The sequence below is a fragment of the Peromyscus leucopus genome, chromosome 8b (genome assembly GCF_004664715.2).
Source record: "Peromyscus leucopus breed LL Stock chromosome 8b, UCI_PerLeu_2.1, whole genome shotgun sequence".
NCBI classification, from domain to species: Eukaryota; Metazoa; Chordata; class Mammalia; order Rodentia; family Cricetidae; genus Peromyscus; species Peromyscus leucopus.
In genome coordinates, this window is record NC_051086.1 from 89,607,821 (window position 1) to 89,619,201 (window position 11,381).

The following is an 11,381-nucleotide window of genomic DNA, read 5'->3' on the forward strand; positions in this document are numbered from 1 at the left end:
CTTCTGGCTGCACATGAGGTGGTACCGGGATGCCTGGTCCCTGGGAACTGAGGTCTGTCCTCCTAGGAGACTGCTGCACCTTGAGTCTCTCCCCCTTGAGTTGGGGCCAGAGCCCTTTGGTCCCCACCCATTGTGCTGGCCATCCTCCAGCCTCCACGGTTCTTGCTCTGCTCTGCTCTACTCACAAGTAAGACACTTCACTTTCTTCAACATGGCTTTATTAGGCACATATAGAGACCGCTGGGAAATTGGGCCATCCTGCCACCTCAGGAGTCCTCTACTTGTCAGGATCCTCTGACACCCTCTTCATATAATCTCTGTACATTGTGTACATGGCACCTGCATGAAGAAGGAAGAGAAGTACACTAAATCCTCCCCACCCTTCCAGCTCAGTGGTTCTACCTTAGCTTTGTCCTTGAGACCCAGCTTCCCTGCTCATCTGTGTGCCACAGGCCCCAACAGCTGCCAGACGGATAGGCACTTTGATGTCTGTTCTGCACAAAGCAGCCTGCTGAGTAGACTAGCCAGAGGTGGTTCTTATGCATGGGGAAACTGAGGCTCAGTGAAAGGGAGTAGCCCATAGTCATAGTTCACAAGTAGCTGCTGCTTCTTCCTGGTTCTCACCTCTGGAAAATTCATGAAGCAGGCTGTCTTCGTACTGTCCCATTGCCCAGCAACAGTGACCAGTGGGGAAGCCTGAAAAGGCCTCAGAGGAGGGATTCATCAAGGATTTTAGTGTGGGCAGCAGGGACTTGAACTTTGAACCGGTTAACCGAGGACACTCTGTCCCTCCTCTCCCTCTGACGCCCACCACGCTGCTTACCTAGCATGATGGCACCCACGGCACATGCCTGTGCTGCCACTCGGGTGTGAATCAGATGTATGGACAGCTTGGTGGAACCCCGAGCCTTCAGCCGGTAAATCCTGTACGCCGCTACCACCAGGCAGCCTCCTAGGCCTGTGGGCAGACAGTGGAATCACTGAGCCTGCTGTGTCCAAGTCCAGGGTCCCTTAGCCCCTTCTGGGCTTGCAGGTTGGGAGCTAAGCAGACTTTTTTTTTTTTTTTTTTTCATTTCTTTTTTTTTTTTTTTTTTGGTTTAAGTTTTTCACGACAGGGTTTCTCTTTGTAGCCCTGGCTGTCCTGAAACTTGCTCTGTAGACCAGGCTGACCTCAAACTCACAGAGATTTTCCTGCCTCTGCCTTCCAAGTGCTAGGATCAAAGGTGTGTGCCACCACCACCCAGCAGCAGATTATTTCATGCATCTGAGTTTGGAATATTGAGTTTCCTCTATGGCATTTTTTTAAGTGCCTGTGACCCTCATGATGCCCCTCCTCCATGTGCAGGCAGTTTGTTGTCATGACTACCCCCCCCAGCTGCTCCACCCACTCCTGGGTCGCACCTCTTTGTACAGGTTTCATATTCTAGAGCCTGGAAGGGAAACCTTGGGACAGTCCCAGATCCCAGTACGGACCCCATCGAGCTGTTAGCACCCTTGTACTTTGCATTCAGTCAGCTGCCACCTCCACCCGTCAGGCACCTTCATTGTATTGTAAGAGTTTGTTCCTTGTGCAGGGGTGGGCCGCTTGACTTTCTGACCAGTGCCTCATTCTTTAAGAGGACAGAAAGACTTGAAGTCCCACAGAGGAGGCATCCACCCCAGCCCTGTTCTTCCCCAACTCACCTATAGGCACCAGTGGAGACTCCCTGGTCTTCCTTAGGAACTTCTCAGACAGGTTGTCCTCACCCTCAGGTGGCACCCACCAGCCCTTGTTGGCAGACATGTTCCCAGGTCCAGATGTTAGCGCCTGTGTGCCTAGGCTTCAGCCCAGCCCTAGAAGAATGTAGTCCACAATAAGGATTCTGATTGTTAGTCTCCAGGGGAACGGAGGATTACCTGCTAGGACCTTACCATGCCCAGCACAGCCTGCACTTGAAAAGATGCCTCTCCGGGTGTTCTCTCTCCAGTGTTTGGGCCGCTGATGCTTACTTTCATGTCCTCCGTAACATCTGATCTGCCTCCTCTCTAGTTCATCTGACTTCACTGTCCTGCTTCCTGCTCCCTGCTCCCTATCTGCATCCCGATGGGTGTGATCATCTGGCCAAGAAAAACAGCTGGAAACCCCAGAGTAGACTGGAGCAGTCTTTGAATCTTGGGGCCCCTTTAGTCTTGGATCTGTTGACAGTTGCTCCTAAGGGAGCTACAGAGCAAGAGCTGACTCTAGGGAGCCCGAGCTCTTCCCAACAGATGCAACACTGGTTAACTAAGCCACTGGACCAGATGTCAAGGATGGGACGTTGATGTACTTTACACCTCAAAACTAAAGGAACAAATTCTGGTCCTCAAACTGTTCACCAACCTATTACTACCTTATCCTGATCTCCTTGTAAACCCCTAAAAAATGTCTGCTCTGATCATAGCTGAAGTCCCGGTCCTCAGGGGAGGGATTCAACCAGTAGGCTGCCCTCTGAATCCAACCACAAGACAGAGACTGCCTGAGCTAGCTCTTCCTGGTAGCCCCTGAGTCTCCAGCATGCCCGTGCTTACCCTAAGAGATAGGTGGCTAGAACACGGAGAACAAACAGCCAGACCAGCGCTCAGTATCTGCTGCTTTGAATCAGCCCAAAGCCGATGCCAGAGTTGTCACTATGGGGTCAGGGAAGCAGTGTCTTTGAAGTCATGAAATCGGGGAGGAGAGAACAGGGCATCAGTCTTTCACACACACACACACACACACACCATCTGCTGAGCTCCAGATGCAGCAAAGTGAGGTTAGACCTGATGTGAACCCGTTTGCACACATGTGAACACTGCTGTGGAGAACTGGAGGAACAACAGTGGATGAGGCCCCGGGTCCTGCCCCAGGGTGGACTGCTTCAAATACTCATACGAGCAATGTGAAGTAAGTAAGAGACTTCAGTTGTAGGATTTTTCTAGTCTTAGCCTTGGTCTCCTTCTGAACCAAGCCTGTAACCTCAGCTAGTTAGGAGACTGAGGAAAGGATTGCACACTCAAAGCCAGCCTGGGCTACAGAGTTGAGTTCATGACTAGCCTGGACAACTTAGTGAGACTTTGTCTCAAGACAAGAAATAGGTGTGTTGGTGCACACCTTAATACCAGCTCTCAGGAGGCAGAAGCAAGTGAACTGCTGTGAGTTCCATGCCAGCCAGGGCAACATAGACCCTGTATCAAAAACAGAAAACAGTAAAACAGAAGGGCAGTGGTAGCTAGCACACATCTTTAATCCCAGCACTCAGGAGGCAGAGGCAAGCTGATCTCTGTGAGTTCCAGGCCAGCCTGGTCTACAGAGCGAAATCCAGGACAGGCACCAAAACTACACAGAGAAATCCTATCTCGGAAAAAAAAAATGAGTAGAACTTAGAATATAGCTCAGCAGTGAACACTTGTTACCAAGTGGGAAGCCCTAGGTTCAGCTCCAGTTGTGAGGGGCTGGGGGATCAAGGAGTCTTTTTGTTGTTGTCCAAGACAGGGTCTCACTATATAGCCTTGGCTGGTGTGGGACTCATAATGTATACCGGGGTGGTCTCCAACTCAGATTCACCTGCCTCTGCCTCCCAAGTGCTAGGATCAAAGACAAGTACCACCACACCCAGCCAGAGTCAGGGACTTTTCTCAGGAGTGTGGAACAGCAGGAGGGATGCTCACTCTGGTCTCATGGCAGTCACCTGACTTGACATGAGTATGACTCTGTCTGTACAAGGTGTTTGTGTTTCAGACCTGTCACAGAGGAAGGAACTAAGCTTCCGAGACATCAAATTCCTTGTCCAAAGATACACAGCTAATAAATAGTGGTATCGTGGTCTGTTGTCCCATGGCTGCCTGCCTCCAGGGAGCTGGCTAGTCTGAAACCCTTTCTGGATGGTCCATCCTGGCATTCCTGACTACGAAGGAGCAGCTGTTTTTAAGCCCAGTGGGCACAGGTCAGGACACACTGTGGAGGGTCCCCCTCCCTCCCAGGCCTTTCTTCCTTCCGTACATCACTCGGCCTCTGTGCATGCAAGCTTTTGTGTGTTCCCCAGAGGAGTCTTTTCAGCACTGGAAATGTGTCCAGCAGCTGATGTCCCTCTTTTCTCTCCCTGACACTCACTGCTCTATGAACAGGCTCAAGGTCACAGCAAATCCCCAGGGCCTTCCCATATCCCCCGTGTCCATGAGAACGCTCCTCTCAGTCATTCACACACTTCTGTGCTGCCTCTCCATGTCCCCATGCTGGCCTGAGCTCTCAAGAGACTCGTGGTATACTCTTCCCCTCAAGTAGGAAATGCCTGGATAAGACAAGACAGGGATCGTCATCAAATTCTAATCTTTTTAAAAATGGGGACAAAGGGCTAGAGACATGGCTCATTGGTTAAGATAACTTGCTTTTGCAGAAAACCCACATGGCGGTTCACAACTGCCTGTAACTCCAGTTCCGGGGCCCCTGTACCTCCTAACCTCCGCAGACACAAGGCTTATATGTGGTACACAGACATACACGTAGCCCCTCACATACACATATACCTAAAAATAAATTACTTTGCTGGAGAGTGGTCAAGATTTTGAGTTTGGATCTCGGCAACCATGTCTGGTAGCTGAAGACTGCCTGAAACTCCAACTCCGGGAGATGCAATGTCACTGGCATACACTCATTTATATACATGTGTGCACACACACACAACTAAAAAGATTTTTAAGTAGTCTTACTATGGCACCCTAGCTGGCCTTGAACTCAGAGTGCTCCAACTGCCTCTGCTGAATTAAAGTGCTAGAATTAAAGGCATGTACCAGCACACTGCTGAAACCTTAAAAATTATTACTGTTTTGTGAGTATGTGATGCATGTGTGCAGGCATGTACATGCCATGGCACATATGTGGTGGTCAGAGAGTCAATTCTTTCCCTCCAGCTTTTGCATAGGTTCTGGGGATCAAACTCTGTCAGGCTTGGTGGCAAGTACGTTTACTCACTGAGTCTTATCTTAAAAGAAGTTTGGGTTTTGTTTTGTTTTCATTTTTTGGAGACAGGGTTTCTCTGTAGCTTTGCGCCTTTCCTGGAACTCACTCTGTAGACCAGGCTGGCCTCAAACTCACAGAGATCCACCTACCTCTGCCTCCCCGGTGCTGGAATTAAAGGCATGCGCCACCACCCGCCTGGCTTGAGTTTTGGGGTTTTGAGACAGGATGTCACTATGTAGCCCAGGCTGGCCTGGAATTTGTCATGTAGATTAGGTTGGCCTTGAACTCAGAGATCTCTCTCTGTCCTCTTGAGTGCTGGGATTAAAATGTGAACTACAAAGCCAGCTAATGAAAGGAGATATTTAGTTCAAAGTTCAGCTCCACCAATACCTGGGATACCTGACATCAACTTCTGGCCTCTACATACACCTGTGCACAGTGGCTAGTGTGCACCCACACATTCTAACACACACACATGCACACAGTGGCAAGTGTGCACCCACACACACTCTAACACACACATGCACACAGTGGCAAGTGTGCACCCACACACACTCTAACACACACACATGCACACAGTGGCAAGTGTGCACTCACACACATTCTAACACACAAACATGCACACAGTCATGTACACACATCAAACACATGCACACAGTGCAAGTGTGCACCTACACACATTCCACACACACACACACAGTGGGTGCTGCACTCTACACACACATTCTAACACACACATGCACACAGTGGCTAGTGTGCACCCACACACACTCTAACACACACACATGCACACAGTGGCTAGTGTGCACCGCACACACTCTAACACAACACACACATGCACACGTGGCAAGTGTGCACTCACACACACTAACACACATACACCACACACACACACACATGCACACAGTGGCTAGTGTGCACCCACACACACTCTAACACACACACATGCACACAGTGGCTAGTGTGCACCCACACACTCTAACACACACACATGCACACAGTGGCAAGTGTGCACCCACACACACTCTAACACACACACATGCACACACTAACACATGCACACGTGTGCACCCCACCCACCCCACACCATGCTGCACCCACACACTAACACACATGCACACAGTGGCAAGTGTGCACCCACACACATTCTAACACACACACATGCACACAGTGGCAAGTGTGCACCCACACACACTCTAACACACACACATGCACACAGTGGCAAGTGTGCACCCACACACTCTAACACACATGCACACAGTGGCAAGTGTGCACCACACACACTCTAACACACACACATGCACACAGTGGCTAGTGTGCACCCACACACTCTAACACACACATGCACACAGTGGCTAGTGTGCACCCACACACTCTAACACACACATGCACACAGTGGCTAGTGTGCACCCACACACTCTAACACACACACATGCACACAGTGGCAAGTGTGCACCCACACACACTCTAACACACACATGCACACAGTGGCTAGTGTGCACCCACACACTCTAACACACACACATGCACACAGTGGCTAGTGTGCACCCACACACTCTAACACACACATGCACACAGTGGCTAGTGTGCACCCACACACTCTAACACACACATGCACACAGTGGCTAGTGTGCACCCACACACTCTAACACACACACATGCACACAGTGGCAAGTGTGCACCCACACACACTCTAACACACACATGCACACAGTGGCAAGTGTGCACTCACACACATTCTAACACACACACATGCACACAGTGGCTAGTGTGCACCCACACACTCTAACACACACATGCACACAGTGGCTAGTGTGCACCCACACACTCTAACACACACATGCACACAGTGGCTAGTGTGCACCCACACACTCTAACACACACATGCACACAGTGGCAAGTGCGCACACACACACACTCTAACACACACATACACACAGCGGCAAGTGTGCACACACACACACTCTAACACACACACATGCACACAGTGGCTAGTGTGCACCCACACACACTCTAACACACACATGCACAAGCAGAAGGGATGCTCCCTTTGCTATTGAGCTGTTGAAACAATGGACTCCAAAGAATTAAGATTTCTCAGGAGTCCCATGGAAGGGAAAGTCTAAAGACCTGGTTGGGATACAGGAGGAACTTACCTGCGGAAGAGATGTTATCCAGTCTGACAACATGTCTTGCAGGATAGACATGAGCTAAACAAGGAGGATGAATGACATGCTGAACCACCACACCTTCACCAGGACCGATGCAGTCTTCTTCCCCTCCATCCAAACTGGGGGTTCATTTCAGTGCACAAAGATGGCTGTAGGGGTCACTGGACCTCTTTATAGTCCCTTTTCTCAGCATGACCATGTGGAGTAAATTTCCTTTCTCGTATTTTCTCTATTCCTCTCTCTCTCTCTCTCTCTCTCTCTCTCTCTCTCTCTCTCTCTCTCTCTCTCTCTCTCTCTCTCTAAGATGTCTCACTGGCCTGGAACTTGCTGTTAGATCAGGCTGGCCTCAGATCCACAGACCTGCCTGCCTCTGCCTCTCCAGTGCTGGTATTAAAGGCATGTGCCACCATGCCTAGCCATTATTCATCTCTTTAATAGGCATAGCAGAGAAAGTGGCTGAAGCTAGCTTGTTGGGGCTTCAGGAGCCCAGGCTGTTAGCCAAAAAACTCTGAGACAGAGACTATTACTATTCCCATTTCACAGATTAAAAACTGAGGGTCTGAGCCAGGCATGGTTGTACAAACCTTTAATCCAAGCATTTGGGAGGCAAAGGCAGGCAGATCGTTGAGATCAAGGCCAGCTGGTCTACAGAATGAGTTCCAGGACAGCCGGGGCTACACAGAGAAACCTTGTCTCGAAAAAACAAAATGAGAAAAGAAAAACTAAGGCTCCATTGGATGACTTATGCAAAGTCACAGTATGTAATAGAGAAAACCAAACTTGTAACCATCCCTCAAATCAAAATTCACTGCCCAGAACTAACTTTAATATACTGCAGGGGAAGTCTTGAGATAGAAGAAATAAAGTTGCCTTTTTATTTAAAAAATTTAGAACAACTTTTGAACAGCACTTGTCTAGCATCCAAGGCCCTGGGTTTGGTCCCCCACACTAAAGGGTTAGGGGACCTGAGGACATACAGTAAAACTTCAACTAACAAGTTTCTGTAGTGTCCTGTTTTAGTAAACAGATAAGATAAAATTATGACAGCATCATTTTTGTTAATATGCCAAGTGTTTAATAATTGTTTCCATGTAAGCATTTCCATGTTAGTAATTTGCTTACTGAACCTTCTTTTTCTTCCAAATCAGGTCATATTAATAAAATCTGCCTTAGAGGGCCTAAATTAAATATACAGGCAGATAGACTAAGTATACAGGTCAGTGTCTATAGGCTGCGTCGGATGCAGAATCAACCTGCCCACACACTACTTGGATCACTCTGAGTATTTTGTTAGCCCCTTGATCTGAGACTCCACCCTCCTCTGTGGAAACAGCCTCCATCCAGAGGTTAGCACTCCGGGGCACTGCCTGTTCCTCTTCCTCCAGGATGAGCAAGTGGCAGGAAATGGGTCACAGACTGAAAAGTTCCTGACAACAGATAGGAAGGTTGTCACAGGCTGTGTGAACCCCCTCCCGTCCCAGTCACACTGTTGGGCTACCTCTTCCTAACTGGAAGCTTCATGGGTGTTGTCCCTGTTATGCTGAAGTGGAGCTGGTTGCCGGGAGGGGGTGATGTCTTGAAACTCTGCACATAATCTAAGGCACAGCTGGGCTATATATAGCCCAAGAGAGTTGAGTGGCCGCACAGGGCTAGGGAGCGACATGTAGCTTCTGCCTTGAGCTAATGAGAGCTGTGAGTGAGGGTAAGATGAGAATGGACCCGACAAGGAATGGGATGGAACGGGAAAGAACAGAATAGAAGAGCCGAGGAGGCATCTTAGGAGAAAAAAAAAAAAAAAAAAAAAAAAAACCCAAACGTCTAGGTCATAGAGAAGTACCTGGGATTTGAGAAGCAAAAGGCAGAGATAAGGACTGGGGGTGGTGATGCACCCCTTAATCCCAGCACTAGGGAGGCAGAGGCAGGTGGATCTCTGTGAGTCGGAGGCCAGCCTGGTCTATATGATGAGACCCTGTCTCTAACGAAACAAAACAAAAAACAAACCAAGTTCTAGGTCAGCTCAAGGCAACAGAGTGAGACCTGCCTTAAAATGAAAAGGAAAAAGGGAAGGAAGGAAGGAAGGGAGGAGAGATAAAAGTAACAGAACCAGGTGGTGGTGGTGGTGGTGGTGGTGGTGGCGGCGGTAGCGGCCAGCCTGGGCTACAGAACAAGTTCCAGGATAGGCTCCAAAGCTAGGCCATTGGAGTCTCCAGATGAAGCCTGCAGGTGCAGGTGGTCCTTGGAAAGTGGCTGGGCCTGGGAGGCTGTGATACCCCATCCCCTTTTAGAAACTGGAACAAGGTTCTAAGGACCTTGCAGAATCTGTCCAAGGACATCCCCAAGAGCCACAGGCGTGGAGCCAGGAAAGTGCCTTTGACATGTTCCAGAGGAGACTGTTCACATTTGAAACAGATTGTACGGCGACATGGGCAGAGCTGGACACGGTGGTATGACCTGTAGTCCTAACTCAGGAACTGAGACAGGATCATTTGAGGCAACACAGTGAGATGCAGGGTGTGGATAATGGTGACTGGGGGACGGATCTGGCTGGAGTAACGCTACTGTTACAGAATCCTGTTTGTGAAGGAACAGTTCTGGCCTGTAGAACATCCTGGCCGAGACTCTTGACTCAGACAGGAAATGGGTGCACCAGAAGCCGAAATCTTTTGCTAAGGTCCTTGTGTTGGGTGTTTTTGGAATTCCCATATCTATCACCCAGCTTCCTCTAAAATACTCTGTAGGCGGGATGATACCCAAGATCTTCAAAAGCCTAAAAACATTGGGCACCTTACATATTACATTTAATCCTTCATACTGGTCTAGCAGGTATGAGTCACACTGTTTAAAAAAAAAAACAAGAAACAGGCTGGAGAGATGGCTTAGTGACTAAGAGCACTGGCTGCTCTTCTAGAGGTCCTGGGTTGGATTTCTAGCAGCCACTTGATGGCTCACAAATGTTGCAACTCCAGTTCCAGGGGATCTGATGCCCTCTTCTGGCCTCCTCGGGTGATACATGCATGTGGCTTACAAAGATACATGCAGGCAAAACACTTATACACAGAAAATACAAATAAATGTTTTGTTTTTTTAAGTTTTAAAAAACACCAAGCAGTGGTGACACAGGCCTTTAATCCCAGCACTCAGGAGGCAGATGCAGGTGGATCTCTTTGAGTTCGAGGCCAGTCTGGTCTACAAAGTGAGTTCCAGGACAGCCAGGGCTACAAAGAGAAACCCTGTCTCAATGTCTCAAAAAAAACTAAGAAGGAGGGGGAGGAGGAGGAAATGGCTCAGCAGCAAAAGTCCTTGCTATGCAAGTCTGATGAACTGAGCCTGGATCCCTAGAATCTCACGGCACAAGTCTGCAATTCCAACACTCCTGTGGAGCCATGAGACAGGCTAACCCTGGAAACTCCAGAGCCAGGTAGCCTGGAGTTCACAGCACAGCAGCAGACAAGAGAGACCCTGCCTCAAACAAGACAGAAAGTGAGGGCAGACACCTGGTATTCATTCTCTCTCTCTCTCTCTCTCTCTCTCTCTCTCTCTCTCTCTCTCTCTCTCTCTCTTTCTCTCTCAGTCTCCCTTCTCACTCTCTCTCTCTCTCCTCTCTCCCTCTCTCTCATGCACAATCGGCTTGGGGTGTAGCTCATGGATGGAGGGTGCTCAACACCTAACACGCACAGATTCCTTGGTTCTTCAATCCCCAGCAGCAGGAGGAAGAGAGAGGCTTCTGGGATGCCACTTACCTCTAACCCTAGATTTTAGGAGGTGGGCGTAGGACAATCAGAAATTCAAGGTCTTCATTGGCTACCAGGTGAGCTCAGGGCCAGAGTGGGCTCCATGGGAACTTCTTTTCTCTTTTCTTTTCTTTTTTTTTAAATTTTATGTGTATGAGTGAGTGATTGCATGCATTTGTAACACATGCATGCCTGGTGCCCTTGGAGGCCAGAAGAAGACATTGTATCTCTAATAATGAGCTGCCATGTGGGTGTTGGGAACCAAGCTGGGGTCTCTGCAAGAATAGCAAGTGCTTTCAACTGATGAGCCATCTTCCCAGGCCCTGAGAACTTTTTGGAGCCTGTCCTGGAACTTGCTCTGTAGCCCAGGCTGGCCTCACACTCACGGAGATGGACCTGCTTCTGCCCCCCAGGTGCTGGGATTAAAGGCGTGCACTACCAATGCCTGGCTGAGAACTTATTGGTTTTTTTTTTTTTTTATGAAAAATACTTTTCAATTATTGTTAGGTGGTGGTGAAATGGCTT

The 11,381-nt window shown here is 49.0% G+C and overlaps 1 protein-coding gene across 2 annotated transcripts; it reads right to left on the reverse strand.

Annotated features, from left to right (window-relative positions):
* Window positions 1-201: 201 nt before the first annotated feature.
* Higd1b (HIG1 hypoxia inducible domain family member 1B) lies at window positions 202-2,646 on the reverse strand. Of its 2 annotated transcripts, none has more exons than XM_037201531.1 (4): window positions 2,548-2,646; window positions 1,684-1,833; window positions 824-958; window positions 202-339 (listed from the first exon to the last, which is right to left on the reverse strand). In XM_037201531.1, the coding sequence occupies exons 2-4, from the start codon at window positions 1,781-1,783 to the stop codon at window positions 278-280; spliced, it is 297 nt and encodes a 98-aa protein (XP_037057426.1). In that variant the 5' UTR covers window positions 1,784-1,833; window positions 2,548-2,646; the 3' UTR covers window positions 202-277. The 2 variants fall into 2 exon arrangements, with proteins under 2 accessions (XP_037057426.1, XP_028738468.1); XM_028882635.2 differs by lacking the exon at window positions 2,548-2,646 and adding an exon at window positions 1,912-2,511.
* Window positions 2,647-11,381: the final 8,735 nt, after the last annotated feature.

Coding starts and splice junctions, on each gene's coding strand:
- Higd1b (XM_037201531.1), bottom strand. CDS start 1,783: ATGTCTGCCAACAAGGGCTGGTGGGTGCCACCTGAGGGTGAGGACAAC. Junction 959..1,683: donor GTCTCCACTGGTGCCTATAG/GTGAGTTGGGGA, acceptor GTCTGCCCACAG/GCCTAGGAGGCTGCCTGGTG. Junction 340..823: donor CGTGGGTGCCATCATGCTAG/GTAAGCAGCGTG, acceptor TTCTTCATGCAG/GTGCCATGTACACAATGTAC.